This window comes from Podarcis liolepis, assembly GCF_965112155.1.
Source record: "Podarcis liolepis genome assembly, chromosome: 6".
NCBI lineage: Eukaryota > Metazoa > Chordata > Lepidosauria > Squamata > Lacertidae > Podarcis > Podarcis liolepis.
The window spans coordinates 89,498,449-89,524,492 of NC_139559.1; the positions used below are offsets into that span (position 1 = coordinate 89,498,449).

Sequence of the window (26,044 nt, forward strand, 5' to 3'; positions counted from 1 at the left end):
CCTTCCAACTTTACAATTCTATGATTCACTCTCTAAGCATGAATCCTCATGCAGCCAAAATGGCCCCATCCAAAAATGCAGGGTCATCAGACTTGGGGAAACCCCATGTTAAAAAAAAAAGTCCCAGGAACAACAATAACCAAGAGAAGAAATCCAAACATAGCCCTCAAGGACTGAGCATACTCAGTGGCCAAGGAATATGCAAGAGGGTGTAATTCTGGGAATGGGATGTGAACCTTAGTTGGTGCCCAGTGACGTGAACTCCCAGTGCCAGCCTTGATTTCAAGCTTATATCGTTCTTTTCCATAGATGCAGATTGTAGAAGAACTGCATGCTGCTCGCATTGACAAAACGATGGCTTTGCCTGTGGTTCAGACTTGTGGAGAGCTGACCAACATGGAGATAGATCTTCCAGATGATGAATCAAATATGTCTGCTAGTAAGTTTATATGCATCAAGTATTTTTGATTTCTTTTCCGTAACAAGGCAATAAACAGGGGAATAAATCAGTACAGAATCCAAATAACAGAATTTCTCTCTGTGTGTTTCTTCTTTTGTAACAGGAACTCTTTCTGGCCTGAATAGTTTGATTGTGATTGATACTAATATAATGATCAGCCATCTGGAATTCATCAAGTCTTTGAAGAATACAGATATCCCAGGTGTGTGTGGATTTAGTAATTCCGTTTCCATTTATAAACTACTTACTATATGAAGATCTTGACGTGATTTAGAATACATAAATGTATATAAATATAATTGCATGCCAAATGATTTCCACAAAAATGAAACAAATACATAAACAAAATCAATATATGAAGCACAATATCAGCACAAAGGCAGAGTGCATTACGAGGCACTATAGTGCAAACTTTCAACCAAAGTAACACACGTTCTGCCACTCACCCAGACTCACTTGCCATCCTTTCTGTATGCCCATGACAGTAACAATTGCCTCAAACATCTCTGTCAACCAACCACTCACATAAATCTCATAAAATTATACCCAACAATATTACAGTCCACATGAGGTTCACAGCCAAACATACACATGTAAGAGACTATCGCCATCTCTGAAGCACTAGTGGTATCATGCCCCATACCCACTAGACTATCAAATACTCACCTCTCACACCTGAGAAGGATCTGCTTTTTAACCTGAATAGGCTCTCACCTTGGTGGAGTAGAAAACTACTTTTGTCCATTCACTCACAACTACATAAATGTAGCATGCACAGTATTGCACAACCTCAGCTCCTGATAAATAACCAGTCAGCATTGGTGGCAGATACAAACATCAACCTCACACTCAAGGTGTCTCTGAAGGTCTTCACAGACTCAGGTGGTTGTACCCAACCAGCAGCTATGCTCTCCTTTCCCACCAGAACATTGGCCCACTCCATCTTACAACAAATTGGCCAACATCTTGTGCTCTGGCTGTTCACCTTTGACTGAGAGTCACAGGATGAACCTTTTGGCTCATGCCTTTGCCAGGCACAAGATTTAGGTACAATACCAGAGGAGGTGGGAAAGAGAAAAAGCAAATCTCATCGGGAGCCCCAGCTGTGGAAAATACAGATCAAATTTTACCTTGCCCAAAGGCTACACTTTCCTTATCAGATACATACGTCCTGATTCTGTTAAATGTGGTCAGTGCTATGCAGATCCACTGGCAGAATATCCAACAGCGAGCTGAATTAGTTTTTTAATCACGGTTAAAAGATGGACAGCGTTTTGAAGAACTACCATCAATTACTAACTCGTAAGCTATTTTTCTCCTGTTTAGGAGTTGGCAGATTTGTGCTTGTCATTCCCTGGGTCGTTTTGCAAGAACTGGATAACTTAAAAAGAGGGAAAATATTGGCAAAGGTTGGGCAAAAAGCAATCCCTGCAGTTCACTTCATCTACACTTGCCTGAAGAACCAAGATCCAAGGTTGTGGGGTCAATCTATGCAACTTGCTTCTCAGCAAACACGTAAGTTGTGTTAGAGCTGGTGGATTCTAGCAGAATTCGCCCTGTAGCCTGGTTAAGACAGTTGACATCTTTTGTGGATGGAAGAACCCTTTTAGAAAATTTAAAAAAATATTCAGGCCTTTGAAAATACTATGGTGATACTGTTTGGAACTACTGTTTATATGCAGTCTGTTTTTTAATCACCTGGTTTTATTCTCTCCTGGAAATCTTTGGGCTGCAAGTTGCTTAATGTGATTGGATGACATAACGGTTTGTGTCCAATGCTCCATGCGAGTAGTGTCACTGGTGCAATGGGACTACTGTTTCCTCCTCTCACAGACCCAAAAATCTTCTGGGGAGGGAATTGTGTAGCGTTTGAACATAGCCTACATTTCCAGAGCAAGTTAAATATATTGCCTGTGCTTCGACAGCAAGTAAGTGAGAGCCGCCAGGTGTCTCCTTTGCCTGCTTTAACAATGATGTTTAAACGTTATTCATTCAAGTTCTCTTAAAGCATGATATGCTAACTTGCTTTTGCCAAATTTACAGGTGGTTCCTGTGTTGAGAACAATGATGATCGTGTGTTGCAGTGCTGCCTGCAGTATCAGAACCTCTTTCCTCAAGCTGAAATTGTACTGATGACGTAAGTTCTGTCCAACTAGAGAGCTAAATTTGATAAGAATCCACAACCATTATGCTGTAATTTTAAAAACAAAAAAATGCAGAAAAGATATTCCCAGCTACATACCATTGTTTTTAAAAAAGTGTTTGTGATTATGTAAATCTGAGTCCTTGAGGTTCTCCCTAAGGCCTCATTTCTTCTGTATGTGCTATTGAATTTTGCATTCCCTGCTTAACTGAAGTTGATGTTTCTTTTCATAACACGAATCCAAGAAGTTTGCATCCTGTTTTTAGAAAGGGTTGGTGAGAACAATCAATCAGTGAGGGAAGAATCAGTCAAATCGTGCAAATGAAAGGTATTCAGAACAGAGCCTGGCTATAGCAGAGAACTGCTCATGTACGAATTCTGTGGAATCTGTACAAAAATAGGTGGCCTCTGTCTGGAAAGCAAAGTCTCTCCACTAGAGTGTAAAAAAATGCCTATCTTTGAAAACAAGATTTTTGCTATGCTAGTTTTGTAGAAGTTATATTTTAAAATAGCTCTAAACAGACATAGATAAACGAATTGGACCAGATGTTGGCTCTTTTGCCATGGAAGAAGGTATAATCTGTCCTACTTACCACTCAAGTAATGCAAAATGAAAACAATTTTATTTTCACAGGGATGATAAAAACCTGTGCAGCAAAGCCCTTGTCAGTGAAGTTAAGGCACTTAGCAAAGCAGACTTTGTTACTGCACTCCAGAAGCTGACTAGAGACACCATAATGTTGACTCAAGATGCTTCTAGCGGCCAGTCCCAATCGGAAAGAGGTTTGTTTTTCTTGATTCATTAGGATTACCATAATGGCCACACAAGTTAAATAATACCCCACATCTGCTCAGAAGCAAGACCCACTGAATTGAACTGAGCTTATTTTCAGAAAACGAGGGTGGTAGTCAGCTAGATTTTACTCACAGTAGACCTGTTGAAATGAATTGACCTACCTTGGTTGTGTTCATTTTTTTCAGTGGGTCTATCCGGAGTAAAACTTAGTTGAATGCCACCCAGCCTAAAGCTGATAAATAGTAGTTTGCAAACATTTTTATTCTCTTTGAGAAGCTGACTGACAACGACAAACATTTCCAATAACTTTCAATATTTCACGTAGTTCTAATAATCTTCTAACAGATAAATAATGCTAAGCTGATGTATGAAGGACTGAAATACTGAATTTTATAGGCATAAGATCCTTCCCAGTAGTGGCTCCCACCCTGTGGAATGCCCTCTCATCAGATGTCAAGGAAATAAACATCTAAGACATATGAAGGCAGCCTTGTACAGGGAGGTTTTTAATATTTGAGGGTTTTTTGTGTTTCAATATCTTGTTGGAAGCCGCCCAGAGTGGTTGGGGTGACCCACACAGATGAGTGGCGTAAAAATAATAAAATAATAAAAATAATTTCTATTATTACTGCGCCACATAGAAACTTTTATAAGATTAAAGGAGAGGATATGTTGGCTGTTCTCAACTATAGAACTACATAGAAAAGAGCCAACAGTTCTTTATCAGACCAGTTAAAATGAGCAGGTAGATATTGGATGAAATAAGATTCTGATTAAACTCTTCAGGGAACTTGGGGAATCTCCTTTTGAGGTGACTGCCAATAGTCAATTGAGTGAGCATCAGAGATCGCTTAAGTGTAGTGAATTCTAACACTTTCCCAACATTGAGCCCCCAGGTGTTGTTGGACTACAACTCCCATCATCCCTACCTAGCAGGACCAGTGGTCAAGGATGATGGGAGTTGTAGTCCAACAACACCTGGGGACCCAGTGTTGAGAAAGGCTGCTATAGACGCTGGAACATGTGACCCTCTCGGTGCTCTCCGTGTTGTGGCAGTGCTTCATTTGAAGTGGTAGAAGCCATTTTAATTCCACTAGTGCACTTGAAATCCATCCCCAAGAGAACTGAAAACGAGCCATTTCTCTCAGTGGCAGAGGTTGCCCCGAGATGGGTGATTCTTCCTCCTCCTTGCCTCATGGTCAGGGCCATGATCATCAGTGCAGACTGTTTAGCTTTGGTTGGGGGAGATTCCACCCAGTTATGGCCCTGCCTTCTTCATAGTAGCAAGATTTGCCAACACATTAGAAACCGTATGTACCTGCAACTCAAAATACCTGTGTTTAATATGCTACATGTTGAGCGGGATAGCGTTTCATGCATTTGATGAAGTGGACCATAGTCCATGAAAACATATGCCATTTTTTAAAAATAAAAAGTTAGTTTTTAAGGTGCCACAAGACTCTTCATTGTTTTATTTCTGCAAGAGACTGACATAACTACCCCTCTGGAAATGGATACAGTTTCTAAAATGGGAAAGGGAGGGTTTTTGAAGCAAGCAAATGGCAGTGAAATTTTAAGCAGACTATTAATGGGACTTAATTGTTAATGTTTTGATCTTTTATAGCCTCAAGTGAACAAGGAATTTAAGATCCATTGTGCTTGCTTAACAGATACGATAACCCAGAAGGCTGGGGATAAATTTGCTGATCCTGTTCCAACGATTGTTGATGACATTAAGGAAAGCTTGCAAGAAGTTTTATCTTGTATACTGGAAACTGAAATGAAGATTGCTTTTGGAGACCTTTGGGAAGAGGTGATTACCTTCAAGTATTCTTACATGCTTTTAAAGCAGGGATGCAGAGACTCTAGCCTGTGGGCCAGATTAGGTGCGTCAAATAATTGCTTAAGAAGAAACTTTGCAAATTTGAGCAAGTTTCGGAATACACTCTTCATAAATGTTTGTAGAATGTCTGAGCACACTTTGAAGTCCTTTGGTTCAGAGCTTGCACAGTCACAGTGAATGTGCTGTTCCTTAAACCTATCCACTTCTCTTATGCTGAAGTCTCATTGCTGACTACCATGCCAGTGGCTGCCTCACACAATGAATTTCTTACATAGATTCCACAGTTTTCAGAAATTGTACATATTTTATTTATGTATTTTGACAATTTATTTGCTGCTTAATTACAATCGTGTCTAAGCGATTCGCAAGTAACTTGGTACAAGAAAGATAAAAATCAGTTAAAAACTATAAAACCAGAATTCATTAAAAATGCCCGCAGTAATAAAATAGTATTCCGCCGGTGCTGGACCTCAACCGGAAGGGAGTTCCGTAAAATTGAGACCACAGTATTGAACATTTGGCTCTTGGTAGATAAAGAGCCATGCAACTGAACTCTGGAGGACCACTAACAGTAGCTTCCCAGAAGATCTGATTGATCAGGCAGGAATGCAGTGAACCAGGCAGTCCTCAAGGTTTGTCGGACCCAAGTTGTTAAAAGCCTTGTAAATTAATACAATAATTTTGAACTTGGCCCAGTAGCTGCTTCTTCTTCTTTGGCGATCACTCGTAGCCAAGTAAGATTGTCTTCCATAAACACGGTTTTAACAATGAGTCCATAAGTGATTCTGGAAGCCAATTATGGATCCATACGTCCTTCCACAGTGGGGACATAGGTTTCCGGGTGGGAGTTCATCATGGTGTGGATTTGCCAAGTGTGCCTTCCTCTTAGCACGTTTCTCCCTTGTGTCCTGAGTTCGAGTGTCTTCAAAGCCCATGACACCTTTGGTAAAGGCTGTTCTCCAACTGGAGCACTCGCAGGCCAGTGTTTCCCAGTTGTCAGTGTTTATACCAGTTTTTTAGATTTGCCTTGAGACAGTCTTTAAGCCTCTTTTGTTGACCACCGGCATTACGCTTTCCATTTTTACGTTCGGAATAGAGTAGGTGCTTTGGAAGACAATCATCAGGCATCTGCACAGCATGACCAGGTGATAGTCTGCCCCTATCAGCAGTCTAGCCCTAGTGTTTCACCAACCAGAGCCTCTGTGCCAGGCTCGAGGATAGAGTACATAGAGTACATTGCAGTGATCGAGTCTTGAGGTCACCAGTGCACTGACTATCTCTGTTCAAGAATGGCTGTAGTTTACTTACTGGTCATAGCTGTAAAAGGCGTTTCTAGCCACTGAGGCTACCTGAGCCTTCAGTGACAAAGGTGGACCCAGGAGCACCTCCAAACTCTGAACCTGTAATTTCAGAGGGAGTGCAACCCCATTCAGAACAGGCAACTGGCCAGTCTCCCAGACACGGGAACCAGCTACCCACGGCGCCTCCGTTTTCTCATGGTGTCAGCTCAGTTTATTGGCCATTGGCCAACCTACCTGCATCCAGACAGCATTCCAGACCATACTCTGCTTTCCCTGACTCGGACGTTATGGAAAGGTAGAGCTGCGTATCATCAGTGAACTGATAACGCTTCACCCCAAAACTAATGAACACTTGCAGTGGTTTCGTATAGATGTTAAACAGCATTAGTGAGAGTATCATGCCCTGCGACACACTAAACTACAAGGATCATGGGGCTGAGACCTACCGTATTTTTCGCTCTATAAGACGCACCAGACCACAAGACGCACCTAGTTTTTGGAGGAGGAAAACAAGAAAAAAAATATTCTGAATCCCAGAAGCCAGAACAGCAAGAGGGATCGCTGCGCAGTGAAAGCAGCAATCCCTCTTGCTGTTCTGGCTTCTGGGATAGCTGCGCAGCCTGCATTCGCTCCATAAGACGCACACACATTTCCCCTTACTTTTTAGGAGGGAAAAAGTGAGTCTTATAGATCAAAAAATACGGTAATTTCTCAGTTCTATTTTCTGGACAAAGCACTGTAGGTAGGAGTAGAATCACTGTAAAACAGTGCTCCTAGTGCCCATCCCAGAGAGCCAGTCCAGCAAGACACAGTGACCAATGGTATCAAAAGCCACCAAATGATTGAGAAGGAGAAAATATGTTAGTATACAGGAGACCACATTAATGGGTTATTGTCAGTGAAGCTGACCAGAAATCAAATATGTATCATCTTGATGCACCAGTTCTCCCATCCTTGCAGAAACTCTGTGATCAGCAATAAGGTCTGACATAACTCGTACTTCAATAAATGGAAACCTGACCACTAAATTATATCAGAGATTAATATTTGAACTCCACCCCCCCTTTTTTAGGTAGTGTATCATCACCCGCCCTGGACATTAGCAAAGGTGTTGGAGTGCTACAAAAAACACTTTATGGCTGTTTTTGGAATGGTTATATCAAGAAACTTTCTTTCAACCATTGAATATCTATATGAACATCTCTGTAAAGGTAAGAAAATGTTAACCCTTGAAACTATTTGAAATCCCAAAACCTGTGCCAAAGGGCATATCAGTACTGAAAACCTCAAATGTGTTTATCATGTCTTCCTCCAAGGAACCTTCAGAGCTATGATACAGGTTTCTAGCAATCCCAAACACTCCCAAATTACTAAAATATAATAGGATTCATTTGTATAAGCCATAGAACAGAAGTGCAGTCTTAAACATGTTTATTCAGAACTAAGTCTCTTGAGTTCATTGTAGCGCAGGGGTGGCTAATCTATGCACCCAATAGTTTTTGTGCACCTATATGATGCCAAAAGTATTTTGAGGTTCCCAAAAGCACCCTGTAGTTGGTCCATTGAAAATATGTACATATTGACCACCAGCATATTCCCTTCTGTTGTTCTGTGATGCTAGAAGGTTTTGGTGACCTCCCAAGTCATGTAGTGAGTCCCTGCTAGATCCAGGATCTTCAGGAGATGTGTGTCAGTGGTAGATGGTAGCAAGATGATAGCACCCTTTGAATGCACTGCTTATCAGTTGTTGTTCCTGAATAGTTCAAATTGCAAATATACTGGGTTGTATTTGAGGATTACTTATGGTATGGTTGTATTTTGTTTCCTGTCCTCTTTCAATTTTTTCCTCATTAACATCTCTCTCTCTCTCTCTCTCTCTCTCTCAGCTTCTGTGGTTAAACCCTCAACAGTGAATGAGGTGCTCCAGGAATCTAAAATGCTGTTGGAGGAGTTCAGTTCAAGATCAGAATATGATGGTATCCTTCCCAAGGCTTTAGCTCAGGTGAATAAACTGCTCAAGACACTTGACAAGGTAAGAGCTGCTTAGTTTTGACAAGAAGTCATTCCTTTTTACATGCACATGCATGTATCCGATTGCAGCAGCAATGTTGCTGTTGCTTATTTATCATCATCATCATCATCCAGGGTTAAAAGCTACTTGTGTTAGAAAACGTCTTTTTAATGGCAACTTGAAATCTACTTTCAATGTCATCTGTGGAACAGATGGTCAAAATAAATCTCAGATGTAACTTTTGAACAAAATGTGTTTGCTTTTACAGTGGTGCCTTGCAAGACGAAAAGAATCCATTCCGCGAGTCTCTTCGTCTTGCGGTTTTTTCGTCTTGCGAAGCAAGCCCATTAGCGGATTAGCGCTATTAGCGGCTTAGCGGGCTTAGCGGATCAGCTGATAAGCGGCTTAGCGGCTTAGTGGATCAGCTGTTAAGCGGCTTAGCGGATCAGCTGATAAGCGGCTTAGCGGATCAGCTGTTAAGCGGCTTAGCGGCTTAGGATCAGCTGATAAGCGGCTTAGCGGCTTAGGAAAAGGGGGGGGAGGAAAAAAACCCCGCAGGAACTCGCAAGACATTTTCGTCTTGCGAAGCAAGCCCATAGGAAATTCGTTTTGCGAAGCACCTCCAAAACGGAAAACCCTTTCGTCTAGCGGGTTTTCCGTCTTGCAAGACATTCGTCTTGCGGGGCACCACTGTATCCTTTTCTTGCAGGGAAATGGATAAGGGTGGGCGAGTCTGCTAGACTCTTGGGTCAGCCCCTGCCTGGGAGGAGTTAAAAGCCAGGAGTGAGGATAGGAGAAAATGCTGCTTGCTTTTTTATTGAGCTTATTATTAACTGCATTGTTATAAACCACTTGAGTTTTTTTACAGGGAAAAGCGAGATTAAAAAGTTTAGGTACCGTATTTTTCCGTGTATAAGACTAAGTTTCCCCCCTAAAAAGTAATGTCAAAAATTAGAGGGCCCCTGCACTGATGTTCTTGTGAAATACTTTGGGTCAAAGTATGAAGGGTGGTATATAAATGTCTTTAAGTCAGTGAAATGATTTGAAGTAAATCTCATTTTTACAGTGGTTATATTAGTCTTAGTGTGTCATTCCTTTAAAAAATCGGGTAGCTTGCAGCTTTAGCACATCAGATCCAGTATATTTACTGCTTGATTGCTATATTTTCGTAATATTCAGCCAGGTTCTGGACCAAATACTCCAGACACCCTCAAATCTACTTCAGGAACTACTGCTTGTGAACAAATGGAAGATGGAGCTTTGACCCAGCACACTCAGGATGTAGATGCATCCTTGTCGCCTAAGCCTTTAGCCCAAGGAAACAGGCATGTGGAAATCTGGTCTGTCCTTGAAAGCGTCTGGAACACAATAAACCTATTCAGGTAATAAAAGCTGAAAGAGAGTGTTCTTCTTGAAATCAAGGTTGTCTTATTTTAGGCAAAATGTAAAGCATCCTAGGGTTAGTGCAGATGTGCTTGTATGCTGCTTGATGACTGGCGGCCAAATTTGTGAATTTAATCCACTGTCCAGAAAATGAAGAGAAGAGAAGAGATTATTTGGAAGTTCTGCTTGAACTGGTTCATCAGCAATGGCTCCTTCATATATGCATGTCGTCACCTGATACAGTCATTGCAAATACATGTGTGAACAAGCCTTTAATGAACACTGTAAAAACATAATTTGTGAAGTGGGCTTCAGTCTACCACAAGCTTGGATGGCAAAAAGTGTTGTTGTTTTTTAAAAAAGTTAGTGCAAACTGGAAAATGGCAATGCATACATCTGAAGGAGAATTTTAAACAGCTCAGTTGTTTAAAAACTTCTGCAATGGAAACCTAATGCAAAAGGTTGTGTGTCTTTCTGAGGAAATAGTCCTGTTATCACAGCAGCTATACCCTTGTTCACTATGAATTTATGAATCAGATTAGACTGAATGCCTTTGCTTCAGTGAGCTCTTTTGAAAAAGAATCCGTACACATGCAATAGGATTTCCTGCCTCTGATTCTGTCTGTTTCTCTCTCTCTCTCTCTCTCTCTCTCTCTCTCTCTCTCTCTCTCTCTCCATCCTTGCCTCCCCACCCCATTCCTGTCTAGGACAATAGGTAGTTCATTGCCTGTTTTAAAACTCATTCTTTTATTTTTCTTAGTCTAGAACTTTTCCAGAAGCTGGACCTCAATACGGCTACCACCACTCAGAATATGCACTCATTCAAAGACGCTTTCATCGGTCTGCAGAAGTTAATGGCAGCAGTGAGCGAAATCCTGGCAGGAATTCGGCAGTAAGTTTATGTGAGCTGAATGGAGTACAGGCGATTCTCACTCACTTGGGGGTTATGTCCCCAGATAACCGTGAAATTGTGAATAGTGGGGAACACCATCTAAAAACCAGTGAACACCCTCTAAACCTCTGCAAACCATTGAAAAACGTTTAAAAACCAGAAGCACTTACAAGCCATCTCCCCGCCCCCACTCTTTTTGTACCATTTTTGCAATTTTTGTGCTCTTTTTCGGGTTGTTTTTGCCCTTTGTGCACCCTTTGCGCACCTGTTGCACACCTGTTGTTTGTTGGAGCCACTGTGTTGAAATAAGTTTCTTGGTCCTTTTAGCTTGTGATTAGGTATCGATCCCAGGCATCTGAAATAGTACCCATTGGCCTTCATTATTGCCTGTTAGCAACTACAGTGGTGCCTCGCAAGACGAAAAGAATCCGTTCTGTGATTCTCTTCGTCTAGCGGTTTTTTCGTCTTGCGAAGCAAGCCCATTGAAGGATTAGCGGATTAGCGCTATTAGCGGCTTTTAGAGGCTTTTAGCGGCTTATCTGCTGATCGGATTAGCTGATAAGCGGCTTAGCGCTATTAGCGGCTTATAGCTGCTTTTAGTAGCTTATCTGCTGATCGGATCAGTTGATAAGCGGCTTAGCGGCTTAGAAAAAGGGGGGGGGAAACCAGCAGGAACTCGCAAGACATTGTCGTCTTGCGAAGCAAGCCCATAGGAGATTCGTTTTGCGAAGCACCTCCAAAACGGAAAACTCTTTCGTCTAGCGAGTTTTCCATCTTGCGAGGCATTCGTCTTGCGGGGCACCACTGTACCTGTTAGCTAGTTCCAAAAACTGAACCTCCACTTTCATGTATTGGTACTAGTATTTCACAAGGCAAGGTGCCTGTATTTCAGTTGTTTTATCATGCCCATGGTTTTTATGATTTTAGTGATGTGGACTTTATTGTATTTGAACTATTTTGTTATGTGTTGTGGCTTTTATGATTTTTAAAAGCCACATTGAGTTTGTTTTATAAAGGAAAGCCCAGGTATAAAGTTATAAAGATAGCTTTATTTTTTATTCTAAATTACAGTAGTACCTCATTTTGCGACCAGGATCCGTTCTGGAGCCCCGGTTGCTGGCTGATAAGGACGCTGGACAATGCGCCGCGTCTGCGCATGCACGCGGTTTGTGCTTCTGTGCATGCTCGAAGCGTGATTTAGTGCTTCTGCGCATGTGCGCGCGTCGAACCCGGAAGTAACCTGTTATGATACTTCCGGGTTTGCTGCAGACGTTCGATGGAACGGGCGCTCGAAGAGGCAGACACTAGACAAGGTACCACTGTAATCTACACACATACAAGATTTTAGCAGGTGACCTGCTAAGAGGTGGGACCAACCAAGGATGGTACGGAAGCACTTCTAGTAAAAAAACCAAAACTTTTTATTGCATACAAATAGATATAGGATCTCAGTCCTTCTCATTAACTGCTTTAGAAGGTTGGCAATCTAACTCCAATCTTCTTTGGTATGTGATTTCTCCCCCAACTTTTTATAAAAAATAAACACTAGAAAACTTGGGTCTGCTGCTGCGAATTTGTGGACATGTATGTTTAGGTGCCACGAAACATTCCTCAAAAATGCTGCCATTAGCCAACTGGCAGTCACATACATGAAATTCAGTAAATAAGTAAAAACTTTGGTAAACAAATCACTATGCATAATACGTTGTTCTTGGGTCAGTACTTACCACTGCGGTCAGTTGTCTGCTGTGTGGGCCTACTTTTTGCTTCCACAGGGCTTGATGCCATGTGTTCCGGTCAGTACTAGGGCTGTGCATTGGTTCTGTGCGCAGTTTGAATTATAAAGTGAATATGGGTAATCTGAATGAGGCTTTCACATTCTGGAGTCAGATTGCAACATTGACAAGGCATTTGTAATAGCTAAAGTCCTGAATCTCTCTCACACACTTTGTAATATAGTGCAGGCGTTCTCAAACATCTCTGCTCTCAGAGCCCACTTGAGATGGCTGAAAATTACTGATGCCAATCACCCACTACAAAAAGGTGATGTAGGGGCAGAATCACAAAATGTTGTCAAATATGGAATTGGGCATAAGGTAAGTATGGATCAGACCACAGGGCCCACCTGAAAGTTAGCCTGAGGGTTGAACTGAGAAACACTGCTCTAGATTAATGGTGTGCAAATGTCTGCTGCCATCTAATGGCTATTTAGGAGACAGCAGACGATATATGAAGAGGTTTGGCTGTAGATGAAAATAATTGTTATACTCTGGGTTAAGCAGAGAGAGCCTTGAGTAGTCTATAGAACGAAGTGTGCAGTAAGAACTGGATCTTTAGAGTTCCATTGCAAAGCACACAAAAAAAGTATGTGCGCCCTACGTAAGAGACCTAAAACCTTGATTCCTGAGTATGGTAAAGCTATCCAATATTAGAAACCGCTGGGGGAGGCAGCAATATGTATTTTTTTAATCACAGGTTTTATGGGCATTTCCTTTATGCTGATGAACTATGATACTGAAAGAACACGCATTTCATCTTTGCCCAGCTAGCCTCCAAAAGATCTCCCCGCTTGTTTGCAAATGGATGTAAATTGCTTTAAATTAAAATCGTACTGCAGTGTGAACCAGGGTCATTTGGAAGATTTCTACAAGGTGTCAGGAAGAAAAAGATAGGCAGGATTGAAAGCCACAAGAAAAGGACAAGGAGCCGTCTGTGGCTTGGAAGTTCAATGCTGAACGCTTAGGAGGAGAGGCATTCATACATGTCAGACGTCACTTGTTACATACTGTAACCCATGAATCATGCACTGGTTAGGCCTGCACATAGGAGTTAAAATCTCTAAGCAAAGTTTTCTGTGGAATGCAAAACAGAAGAAGAAAAGTAGAGAGGCGGTAGAGAGTGAACTTGGGATTTCTGGCCCCTTCAGTATGATCAAGAGTAATATTTTGGACAGGATAAGATATGTTGCAAAGTGTATACACACAGATCCATAATGGTCATGAGGCTGTGTCATTGGACCTGAAATACAACAGAGGTTTCCTGTTAATCCTCATACCCTGTTTGTAATACATCGGGTTGGCCACTGTGAGAACAAGATGCTAGGATAGATAAACCTTTGGCCTAACTGGCAGGGGTTTTCTTATGTCTTCAATAGAGTTTCTCCTGAGGGTGGACATGACTGGGCAGGAACGTGCAAAGTAAGGTATCCTGGTTCCAAGTTATTCAGGGTTTTCTATGCCAAAGGCAAAGCCTTAAATGTGACCCAGTAGCACGTGCGATGTGCTGTCAATAGGGCTCCCCCTTCAACAGCTTTGCTGCAGCATTCTGCACTAGTTGCAGTTTCTGGACAAATATTAAGGGAAGCCCCAAACAGCACATTTTAGTAATTGAATCCCCTACTGCTTGAATTTACAGGGTAAGTCTTTTAAAAGAGGCCCCATGGAACATGTGTACTCTGTGTCCACGGGGCCTCTTTTAAAGGACTCATCCTGTACAAATTAAGAACACGTGTTTTAAGCTGATTTTATATAGCTTTAATTCTATCGGTGTTTAATTGTATTTTAATGATCAGTTTTCTATGTTCTTGGCAGTTCTTTTGTTTTTATCTGTAAGTTGCTGTCCAGAGCCCTGACAGGGGGGAAAAGGCAACAAATAAATAACTCAATAAGAACCTCATTCATGCGGTATAAGCAGTGATGTGAACTTCTTGTGTCATTGGGTCATCCATGTTTAAAATCCTTTAATGAGTTTTCCACTGTTTGTTCTTATCTTTTTCAGGGTTTTAGTGCCAAACAGCAGCTTTCAAGATGTCTGGGCTCTCTATAGCTTTTTAACTAATAATAAGGTAGGTTTGATTTCCCCTTTAAAGCATTTTGTAAGTGTTACGAGTACTTTATGTTGACCCAAAACCCTGAAATTTTGTGTGCAGATAGTCCAGGGCAGACTGATTACTAGGCCAGTCTAATAATTTCTTCCTTGAAAGGGGAAACATTAAGTGTCCCCCAAATGCTTAAGGTATCGTCACACAATTTGGGAAGCAAAATCCTTGTAAGTTTACTTTGTGACCATAGCTCACATCACATCAACCAATAGAGCTGTCTAAATCAAGTCAGCTCCTATGGGGATGGCGGATTAAGCTGGCAGCCGAGAAAAATATCCCTCCACATTCTTCAGACAACTTTCGCGTCATCTGACAAGGATTGTTGCCTCTCCAAAGAGGTCAGTTGAGCCTGCTACTGCTTCACATACATTGGTCAGCCAGCCTGGAAGCAGGGTAGATTTGCTTCCTGCAAGTCTAGAGACGTGTTTCTGGCTGCCTCTGCATTTACACATTCTAGTATATATTGTTAGTCCGTAATAACCTTACAGTTATTGGACTCGATGGCCCTTGTGGTCTCTTCCAACTCTATGATTCTAACTCATTCTTATTTCTGGATACTCTCAGAGCTTTCTAAAACCAATAATAAACATGAGAGTTGTTGCTAACCAGGAATGAGAGTGCTGCACCTGCGGCTCTTTTCTTTGCCACTCTGTAAGGTTGGAAGACCAAGGTCACATGGGACTACTTCAGACCTCAGACACCCAGTGTTTACTGAGCAGCATAGGAAGAAACCACCGTAGGATCATTGGGCCAGCTCACACAGCCCACAGTGGCCCAGCACATTCCCAGAAACCATCACTTGGAGCTGCTGGCTGTTTGAACCAGCCTACTATTTTAGCAGCCAACAAACCTGAGATGGAATGTTCTTGGCAGAAGAACTTAATGCCACCTGGATACTATGGCAGCCAGTGAGCTGGTTTGCTAAGGGGAACCAGCCAGTGCCATGGGGATGGGTGCCCCATCCCACCTCTTACCTTTTGCTGTGTGAAGGTGGAGGTGGCAGCAATCAGCGTCATGCGCAGTTGCTGAGTGTGGACGATTGTCCTGGCAAAGGTATTGGCTGCTGATGTTGTCATGGGTGACCCTGCACTCAGCAGCTGGGCTTTTGCTTGGCACCCAATGCTATGCTTACCCCTTCTTTTTATGGTAAGGAGAAATAAGAGTGGAAAGGCTCCTCCATGGCCACTCATGGTTTTGCTTAGCAGACTCTCTCACTGGCATGAACAACCAATGCAACAGGATGCATTTATGTTGCCCATAACATAGCTTTGTATTAGAAGTTGTTTCCTTTTAGAGGTCTAGTGTAGTTCCATGATTTCAGTGATTCAGTTCACCAAGACAGAAGCACATTTTCATTTGAGTCAAGCAAGGGAGACTTCCATTTCCAAGGTGGTTGATATTTCACTGCCTGATTCATCATTGCATGCTGTTCCCTAGAGACTGAACCAGAACTGTAACCATAGAAAAGCGGCTTAGAGCCTCTTAGGAACATGTGAGAACATCACTTCTTTCCTCTTGGCTGGTTTTTCTCTAAACGTCTTTACAGCTTCTAGAGTGAATTTGACATCACCACATTACTGAATACGCAGCTCCATTTGCTGCCTGAGTCCACAGTTATTAAGCCACAGGAAAACACCATATCTTTTCTTTCTTGTTTCATATTGATTGATTGGTTAGAGCAGGGGTCAGCAACCTTTTTCAGCCAGGGGCCGGTCCACCATCACTCAGACCATGTGGTGAGCCGGGCTATATTTTGAAAAAAATAAGGAACGAATTCCTATGCCCCATAAATAACCCAGAGATGCATTTTAAATAAAAGCACACATTCTACTCATGTAAAAACACCAGGCAGGCCCCACAAATAACCCAGAGATGCGTTTTTTTAAAAAGGACACATTCTACTCATGTAAAAACACGCTGATTCCCATACTGTCCACGGGCTGGATTGAGAAGGTGATTGGGCCACATCTGGCCCCCAGGCCTTAGGTTGCCTAACCCTGGGTTAGAGCTAGGATAAAGAGATACAATTCAAGGCAGCTTCTTATGAGTAAAGTGACCAAAACATTTGCAGGAGAAAACAAATGCAGACTGCCAAGTTATTAGTCGGCCACCAAATTTCAGCTTTGTGGTATTGAATGCAGATAACGCAACTGGGCAAAGAACCTCACCGACAGACTTTGCTAGCCTTTAAATTATGGGAATATAGACTCTACAGAGACCAATAGAAGTTTGCTTTGGAAGAGACGGCTTGTGTGTATTGAGCTACTGGCTGGCTATGCTGGTCTGCATCAATAAGTATATCTTTCAACTGCCATTTCTTTCACCCATGAGCTTGTTACCCTTTCTCTAGTCAATCATAAATGGCATTGATTGGTACCATACTGCTCAATAAGTGCTCTGGAGTGATGGGTCAGCATCTTATACCCTGTAAAGTAGACTGCCAGCAAATTATTTTGCCAAAGATGCCACTTTTTTCACACTTGTTTTGCATACCAGGCTGGCAAAGTGCAGGGGCTGTGGCTTGACTTGGCAAAGGGCCTAGGTGACAACTCTTGTTTTAAGGACTTCAATAAAAAGATAATCTGAAGCAGCCTTTAGTTCTTTTACAGAGATGAATAATTTCCAACAGGTAATATCCACATTTCACGATTGGCGAGTCTTCCTAGACATTTCAGTGTGTTTTCCCCCCTCCTTCATAGATGCACAATAATACGAAATTTACTGCTGAGGAACTTTATGACTGCGTTTCCCAAGAGGTGTACAGGTAAGCTACTTTTTATACATCTTTAATTACTGGCCATAATCCTTTTTCACTTGTTTTTTCATTATGTTGAAAACATTCTATGAGGCAGCATCTTCTCTTCCTTTCAGAACAGAGTAATTTTAGTTTGCAAAATAGTGATACTGTATTGGGATCTCTTGACAGCGGCAGTATGAATCCTATCTTCAGTATACCTGTGTACTTAATAGAGTAAATGTAGAAAACATCATCTGAAACAGATGTTTTATTTTAAGATCTTTCAGTGAAAAGTGAAACATACCTTGTGTTGAACCTTGCTTTTTATCCTGTAATCAAGCAATGTTAAGATATTTGAAAGAGGGCATAATTAAGGCATTAATGTTCATGCCCTTATATTCTGCCTTTATGTTCCCTGTGGTTTTTCAAAGAGACAGTCTTGTTAAGTTGTGTTATCAAACAGTCTTGATTGCTTTCCAAGATCATAATTTGAATTAGCATCAAACAAAAAGCAGGTTTTTTTTTTCTTTTCAGCACAGCTGCTGTGGAGCAGAATGTTTGGATGCTAATAAATGCAAAACTGGGGAAAACAATACAATTGTAACCTGAGCAAAACATAGACATTAGGGAGAATGCTTATGTAAACCAAAGCCTTTATGCTTCTGTGTGTCTCCAATTAAATTATTGTATAGAAATAAAATCATGCAGCTTATTAACATGGCCTTGATTGGCAGAACTGTCCTGTTTCATCTAATTCAGGACAATAAAATTTCATCCTTGTGGGGGTGGGCATGTGTGATTAGTTGCCAGTACTTTATACATTACAATTAAAAGAAAACAAAACCAAAGGGATAAAAAGTAGGAACTGAAGTGTAATAAACTGAGTTGCACATTGAAAAGAGAGCACCAAGGCTTGATTAAAATAAAGCCAATAAGTAAAAGTATCTCCCTTAGTAAGGAATTCCAGAGCCTGGGTGCAGCCACCAAAAAGACACTCTCCTTCCTCCTCACCAGCTGTACTGCAGAAATTGAAAATGCAGAGTAGATCCTGTCCTGATTTCAATATATGGGGCAGACTCGGGTAGGAGAAGACAGCCTTTCAAGTAGTCTGGTCTTCAGCAGTTTTGGGTTTTCAAAGCCATAACCAGCACTCTTATGAATTGGACCCAGAAATGAGCTGGAAGCCAATACAGTGGACGCTCGGGTTGCGAACGTGATCCATGCAGGATGCATGTTGCAATTTGGCGCTTCTGTGCATACGCGACTGCCGAAACCCGAAAGTAACCCGTTCCAGTACTTCCGGGTTTCGGCGGGTCCGTAACCCAAAAAACACAACCTGAAGCATCTGTAACCCGAGGTATGACTGTACTGCCATTGTAACAAAGCAGTTGAAAAGTTGTTAAAAGGTAATAAGTGATCGCATTGGGACAGGTTTTAGTAATTAAATCTATGCATTTTCTTCTCTCATCCCGCATCCCCCCTCCCTTCTCCAGGGACCGTTTATCGGTTGGATGCTGCCAACTAGCTCAACTGGACAACAATATTAAACAGTGCTATGAATCTGTCTGTCTGGAGATAAAGAACAGGGGTTGGCTCTAATTGTGCAATCAGCTTCAGCTTTTGAATTGTAGAGTTTGAGGGACCCTGCGGGTCATCTAGCCCAGCCCCCTGCAGTGAAGGAACACATCAGTTTGATGGCCCAGCCAAAGATAGACCTTAGAGCAGTGTTACTAAATGGCATTGTTTGCGCTCTCGGCAGCTATGCTTAAGGTCCCAAACTATACGTTACATTAATTGTGTAGTTTGGTGCTGTTCTTCCCCACCCACCCCTTATCTATATAGCAGCTGCTGAGGGGAGGGGGGGTGAAGGTTAGGATTGGGACCCACAGCGGGGGTGTGTGTGTGGATTTTTAAAATCTCCCCAAAGCTCCTATTTGTATTAGGTATGTGTTGCCATTGGTGCCAGCAGAGTGAGGGAGGCAGTTGTAGTCAGGATAACTCAGCCCGAGACTTTTAAACTCGGGACTGTAGTGTGGGGGTAAAGAGCAAACCCCCTTTTCCCCCCAATCCTGATTTTTCAGTACATTAAAAAAAAAAAAACAAACTTGCAAGGCCCAAATGGTTGTTAAGATAACGCACAATTTATCTAAAGAAATAGTAGCAGGGGAAAAAGAGTCCACATCGCAGTGATGGTAGCTTGCCTCAGCAGAGATCCTGCCAACACAGTGGTCTCCCATCAGTTACAGCCTCTCTTACAATGAGGCCCCCAGATCACTTAAGTATGTAAGGCACCAATCAGCAACTACAGAAATCACTTAAAACCCCTCTGAGCTCCCTCTCAAACACAAAGCATAGCCCCACCCCATGAACCACTTTTGACAGATGAGTGGGATTACTCGCCTGTGAATCACCTGATTGGTGCTCACAGCAAGCCCCGCTTTAGGCGTGGATCAACTGCGCCAGTGAGGCTCACTTGTAAGCACCGATCAGCTGCTGGGCTTACCAAGGAGCAATTAGGAGCACACACTAAGGCTCCCAATTGTTCCTTTGCAACCATATCATTCCTCCCCTGCCCCCATGCAGCATCTGACATCAGGTGAAGGGTAGGGGGATGTGGTTTGGGGAAAGCAGACTGGTGGGTCAGAGGTCCTAACCACAGTAGATGGTTAGGCGAGAAGCTGGCTAGGCCCACAGGCAGGATTTCAAATCCTCCGGCATCCTGAGCAAGGGCAATAGCAATAGCACTGCAGCATTTTTGCTAATGCAAAAGCAAAAGTAACTCATCAGTGGAGTGGCAGTGGCAGGATCAGGCCCTGGTTACAGACTCCTAGGAGAGAAGGCTTGGAAACCCCGAAGAACCCATTCTCAGTCCAATGGGAGGGATACAACCAGAGAGGGTTTGTCACCAGCTACTCTCTAGAACAGGGACCTGTGATCAACTTTGGAAAATTTGGCTGGGGCTGATTGGCACTGTAGTCCAAAACATCTAGTGGGCACCGGTTTGGTGAAGAATGTTCTATATCTTCATCCCATTATTGAATTTCTGGCATTTCATCCTTTCTAGCCTCTCTTAATTAAAACAGTATTTTTTCACTTTATTATATTCTTCCCTATTGTTTACTTCTTGTCCTCTTCACTCACTCCTCCCTCCCTCCTTTCCTGCTCGGCCATGGGTCCTGGCAGGAGAATCCATTACGTGGGAGACAGAATAGAAGCAAGGCTAAAATCTCACTGTCTTGTGCGAGGTGCGTATCAGTGCCTTGAACACAGCTGCTGTACCTTGATGACTACAGTGGGTCCGGAAGGAAGCTTTCCCCAAAAGTACTACGCAATGAAATTTGGAGATCCAGTCAGCCGTCCCTGCCCCCACCCCGCTGGAGTGGATGCTCCTAGAGGCAATTGGTGAAGAGAAATGTAGCTTGCGATTTGCTCAAGTAGTATGACTGGCAAACGTCTTGCCAAGGTGGAAGGGGCTCATCGGGGCAGGGACCATTTTGAACTGGTTTGATGACCGCTTGCCACTGGACGGTGCTCCACACCTCTGCCTTGCACTTTTGAAGCAAAATTGAGTGTCATTATTTATTCATTTATTGTATTTGTATTACCCCCCCCCATACTTTATGCCATAGCTTACTCCTGCCCCCTCCAGCCCGTAGCAGATTCTTCCTGTGGAAGCATTCACCCCACTGTTAGGCCAAAGTAGCCAGAAAAGTGGCTAGTCATTCTAAAACCATTGAGCAAGCTTGTGAAAGCAATGTGGACCTCCCACTCTTCTGACACATGGCATGCTTCTAATTCCTCCGAGGAATGTGATGGGGACTCCCCATCCCCCAGGACTTTGCTACAGAAAAGTTCCAGATAGGATGTCTTTCCTTCTCTCAAAGAAAGAAGATGAGAAGTGGAGAGACGCCATTTGCAGTAAGTAATGAATGCTCCCATTTTTTCTGCTTTACGCTGGCCTAGTCATGGCAACACGGGACTTGTGAACTGTTAAAGTGTATTGTGAGTTCCCTATGCTGGCACAGTATGGAACTACCTTGACAAACTTGACTTTTCACCCAGTCAATTTAACTCAAGGCTACGATATCCTATGCATATTTGTTTGGGAGTTAAGTCCACTTTTGAGTGAAGGAGCCTAGGATTGGATTGCACAGCTTCATTTGTTTAGAAGGATGCTACACAAGCCTTTTTGCGTCGCTGCCTGTTTCGGAAGGCTTGCCTTGAGGAATTTGCTCAAATAATTTCTGCAAGCGGCTGTTTTGATAAACAAAAGGTGGCACAAGGTGTGTTCAGTCTTCCATCATGGAACATGTGAGTAGGGAGCAGGACCACAACCCCAATGTGATTGTGCAAATGTGTGCAAATGCCATTTTGTGAGTGCAGCGATGGGCAAAAGATTCCTGCATTGCAGGGAGTTGGACTAGATGACCCTTGTGGGCTCTTCCATCTCTACAATTCTATGATTCCAAGTCGATTATGGCTAGATGCAAACAGTAAAAGGCTAATTTTTGGGCTGATATCTCTGACTTTGAGGGGCCAGGAGCAGCAGACCAGAGACCTAGAGAAGTCTCACGAAACTGAAAGGGATTTCACTAATTGTATAAAGATACTGACTGTGGCTATGCATATTTTGGGGTTCAGAAGAATATAGTGTTATATTCAATGACACATGGAACCACTGCTTTTGTTTTGCTTCTAATTGATTATGGATAAGCAATGTCTCAGCTGCAGTCACTGTGTGCAAGCTACTGCAGAGGAGAGTTTATTTATTTATTTATTGTCAATAAATACTGTATTTTGTCTTATCTACCTGTGCTGGTCACATGGTTAGTTTCTGCTGAATGTTGGCAAATGAAAACAGGGACTTTGGGGGGGGGGAATGGAATAGGTCTTGAAGTGAGAGCCAAAATTAGTTGTTTTATATCATGTCCAAAGCTCATATAAATTAGCAATACTCTCACATACCTAAAGCATATTTTTTCAGCCCAGTTTATAGCTGTTACCTAAACAGCAGCCAACGTTTCATTATATTAACATGTACTGAAATAAAATTTGATATTATTTTTATTCTGATATTCTTTTTAAAAATTGTTAAGATCTTAATAATTTGAGCTATTCTTTTATTAAATAGCAGTTCTCTGCTCTTTGTTACCTGTACGTTTGTCGGTCAACTAAACCGGGGGTTGCAAAGCTTTTTGGACAGTTTGAATTTTGAGGGAGTACTGGGGTCACTAAATGGCTGCCATAGGACATGGCATAATTCAGAATTAAAGTACAATCATGCTGACGTTTTTCCCATAATTGGTATTTCCAAGCTAGGAAAGGCTTCAGCCTGAATTTTTGCCTGCCATAGAGCTGTTAAGAGCACATGAACCCTTCTCTCAAGCAAAGTCTGCCATCCTGTACCCCTTTTACCTGGGAGTAAGCCCTATTAAAGAGGGACACGGGTGGCGCTGTGAGTTAAACCACTGAGCCTAGGACTTGCTGATCGGCGGTTCGAATCCCCGCGACAGGGTGAGCTCCCGTTGTTCGGTCCCTGCTTCTGCCAACCTAGCAGTTCGAAAGCACGTCAAAGTGCAAGTAGATAAATAGGTACCGCTCTGGCAGGAAGGTAAACAGCGTTTCTGTGCGCTGCTCTGGTTCGCCAGAAGCGGCTTAGTCATGTTGGCCACATGACCCGGAAGCTGTCTGCAGACAAACGCCAGCTCCCTCGGCCTATAGAGTGAGATGAGCACTGCAACCCCAGAGTCGTCCATGACTGGACCCAATGGTCAGGGGTCCCTTTACCTTTTAAGCCCTATTAAGCATAATGCTACATGTCTATTCAGATGCGGGTATGCAGTGAATTCTTAATGAGTTTCTGGTCTTTAGCTCTGGCATACCAGGGCACATGGCTAAAGCCTCTTTTAAAAGTTTTCAGGTTTGCATGTTTTGGGGGAAGAGGGGATTCTTTAACATAACTTACTAGGAACTACCAGATCTCAGACACATAGACCAGAAGAAAGATGCATCCTGGTTGCAAGGGGGGGGGGGGAAGAAGGGCAAGCTAGAGCTTCCATGGACTAGGAAATAAGGACAGGAACAAGAGTACACTATAATGGAATTAGGGGAAAAACAGCTCTTTAAAACCCCCAAGACTTTCGGTTGCTTGGTACTCAAACAACCCCCTTTTCACTCACAGGTCCGACTTCACTCATTGGCTAAAAACACTGCAATAAAACATACTTGACCCTATAGGTAGCAATTGTTTTTCATAATTGATTTCACAAATGTAAACGGCCCTGCCTCAAACCATAATACATGAATGTGATAGAAATAAGGGAATTGTCACTTAATGTAAAGTGATCTGTTATAGTATGTAGGAAACATGTTAAACTTAGGAAGTGAGACTCTGTTTACAACTTCAGTTTCAATCTTTGGTTGACTATGAAGTAAGTTGCTCAAATTCCTTTTAATATGTGTATAAACAAAATCCTTTTTAAAAACAAAAAAACCCAACTCAGTCTTTGGTTTCTACACCCTAAAAAGTGTTCTGCTTCTTTCATAAAGTCCAGGGAAAGCCCACCTTGCTTTTTAGTGTACTTTCCTAATTGTGTTAATTTTCTCAAAGATGGGAGTATAAATTCATAGAATAATCTTGAGTGGCTTATGTATTCTTAGATGTTTATTTTTTATATTTAGCCAGGAGGAGCTTAATTTTTGGCACTGCTAGCATTGGAGAAGTGTAAAAATCTAGGAACAACATAAATCTATAATCCTGCAAAGTTAAATATGTACAGGCACCGAACAGAAAGAATCTCATTTTTCTTTTCCTGGTGAAGCTGACAACCAGTTTTCTCCTGCAAAATGAACTAAGGTTAGACACGTCCTGGTTTGATTCTTGTCCCAACAAGGGGGGAACTACATGCATATATTTGTTAAGCTGAAAAATGATGATAGGGATGTCCCTATCAAGAGCACTGGGCAAACTAGACCATTAGGAGAAAACACGATGCAAGGATACTAAACAGCCATTGTTAAACAAATGAAGCACAGTTTTTAATTATAGCATGTTTTTTAGGTTGCAGTAGAAAGATACAAACTTATACAATAATTTTCAGATAGGTAACTTTGCTAACACACCACACAATTTTAGCATTTTGCAGCTTTGCATGTTTATTACAACTGCTTAACCTAACAACCATACAGAAAAAGCACCCTTCTCTAAATCAGTTGAATTTCAGAACCAGATTCCCCGCCCCCCCCCTTCCTTACACTATGGCCACGTTCAGAAACTTCACTCGAAGGCAATGAAAATCAATATTGCATACTTGGATTTCATACAATGTAGCAGGAAAACAAAAATGAAAGGCTCTCACACATGAAGAAACGACATGTTTCACTTCAGTTTATGAACTTTTGAGATTTTACTCACTGTTTTTTGTTTCAACATTATTATTTCATGTCACTTCAGAATATAACAACTGGCTATGACTATATTTATATATAAAAAGTTATAAAAGGCAGTCAAATTGGCAGGTGTGTCAGCTTTCTTTTATATAAAGCCAAAATCTATTTAAATAAGGCTTATTAGATTTCCCCAGTTAAGATTAAACAAAAAACCCGAACAAGGCCTAAAAAGCATTGCTCACATTGAAGACTCACTATATTTCCTGCTTGTACCAGAAACAAATTCTAAGGTTAAAGTATTTGTGTGTGCAAATTGGCAAAACAAACATTGGGGGAAGCTCTTGAAATGATATGCCATCAGCTTTCATTCTAATTCTCTCAGAATTATCAACTTCCAGCCTAAAGTAACAAATCCTAAAACAAAGAACACCCTGCACGTCTTCTAAAATAAAAATATGTACAGCATATTAATAGTATGCAATATGCAAAAAGCTTTTGTGTTGCTGATGGCAACTTAACACCCCCCGCCCCCTATTCACATGTGTACCTCTACTGACAATTACATCACTAAGCCTGTTAGTTTTAAAGACACTCCTCCTGTCCGTCAGAATTTGTAGATCTTTGTGTATGGGCTCCACTCATTTGACTCTGGGTTGTAGACTTCGACTGTGTTCAGAAATTCATTGCCATCAAAGCCGCCCACTGCATAGATGGTGTTGGCCACGGTTGCAAAACCGGCATTGCTTCTTGGGGTGGTCATGCTGCCCATCATCTTCCACTCGTTCTTGGCAGGGTCATACATCTCCACGCAGCTGACAGCACGCGAACCATCGAAGCCGCCACCAACGAAGAGTTTTCCTGTAGAGTGGATAGCAGTCAATCTTCAGTAAAGTGTAGAGGGAAAACCATGTTCCGGGCACAAAAGCTATACCTGAAAGGTTAACTGCGTACCAAGCAAGGTTAAACATACTGCTTGAGCTTTCAAAAAATTAATGAATTATGATCATAGAATTGGAAAAGACCACAAGGGCCATCGAGTCCGACCCCCTGCCAAGCAATAAAATTCTACTTCAACACTTTCCAGCTCTTCTGAATACAGCGGTACCTCCGGTTACGAAAACTTTGGGATGCGTAAGCGGCAAACGCGGAAGTATTTTTCCGGGTTTTTGCCATGCGCACATGCGCAGAAGCACTCTACTGCTGCATGCG

At 42.1% G+C, this 26,044-nt stretch overlaps 2 protein-coding genes and 1 long non-coding RNA gene across 10 annotated transcripts in view; 2 read left to right on the forward strand and 1 right to left on the reverse strand.

The window, feature by feature from the left end:
* Nucleotides 1-20,544, forward strand: part of LOC310708524 — an 89,581-nt gene extending 69,037 nt beyond the window's left edge. Inside the window, exon 2 of the long non-coding RNA XR_014527085.1 lies at nt 19,390-20,544. This is a non-coding gene — a long non-coding RNA (uncharacterized lncRNA). The remainder of the gene's footprint in view (nt 1-19,389) is intronic.
* The window catches only part of SWT1 (SWT1 RNA endoribonuclease homolog), a 30,330-nt gene extending 9,786 nt beyond the window's left edge, over nt 1-20,544 (forward strand). For 5 of the 8 annotated variants that reach the window (XM_083506759.1, XM_083506758.1, XM_083506760.1 and 2 more), the window contains 13 exons: nt 310-439; nt 564-662; nt 1,787-1,975; nt 2,504-2,597; nt 3,238-3,386; nt 5,070-5,212; nt 7,616-7,754; nt 8,430-8,575; nt 9,734-9,936; nt 10,698-10,829; nt 14,607-14,673; nt 17,409-17,473; nt 18,940-20,544. In XM_083506759.1, the coding sequence (XP_083362885.1) occupies nt 310-439; nt 564-662; nt 1,787-1,975; nt 2,504-2,597; nt 3,238-3,386; nt 5,070-5,212; nt 7,616-7,754; nt 8,430-8,575; nt 9,734-9,936; nt 10,698-10,829; nt 14,607-14,673; nt 17,409-17,473; nt 18,940-19,045 (1,662 nt within the window). In that variant the 3' untranslated portion in view covers nt 19,046-20,544. Of the gene's footprint in view, nt 1-309; nt 440-563; nt 663-1,786; nt 1,976-2,503; nt 2,598-3,237; nt 3,387-5,069; nt 5,213-7,615; nt 7,755-8,429; nt 8,576-9,733; nt 9,937-10,697; nt 10,830-14,606; nt 14,674-17,338; nt 17,474-18,939 lie in introns of those variants that run through there. The other 3 variants (XR_014527015.1, XR_014527016.1, XM_083506761.1) reach the window with 3 other exon arrangements.
* A 3,915-nt stretch (nt 20,545-24,459) lies between these two features.
* IVNS1ABP (influenza virus NS1A binding protein) overlaps nt 24,460-26,044 on the reverse strand; it is a 30,025-nt gene continuing 28,440 nt past the window's right edge. Inside the window, exon 15 of the mRNA XM_083506796.1 lies at nt 24,460-25,693. Coding sequence (XP_083362922.1) covers nt 25,440-25,693 — 254 coding nt within the window. The 3' untranslated portion in view covers nt 24,460-25,439. The remainder of the gene's footprint in view (nt 25,694-26,044) is intronic.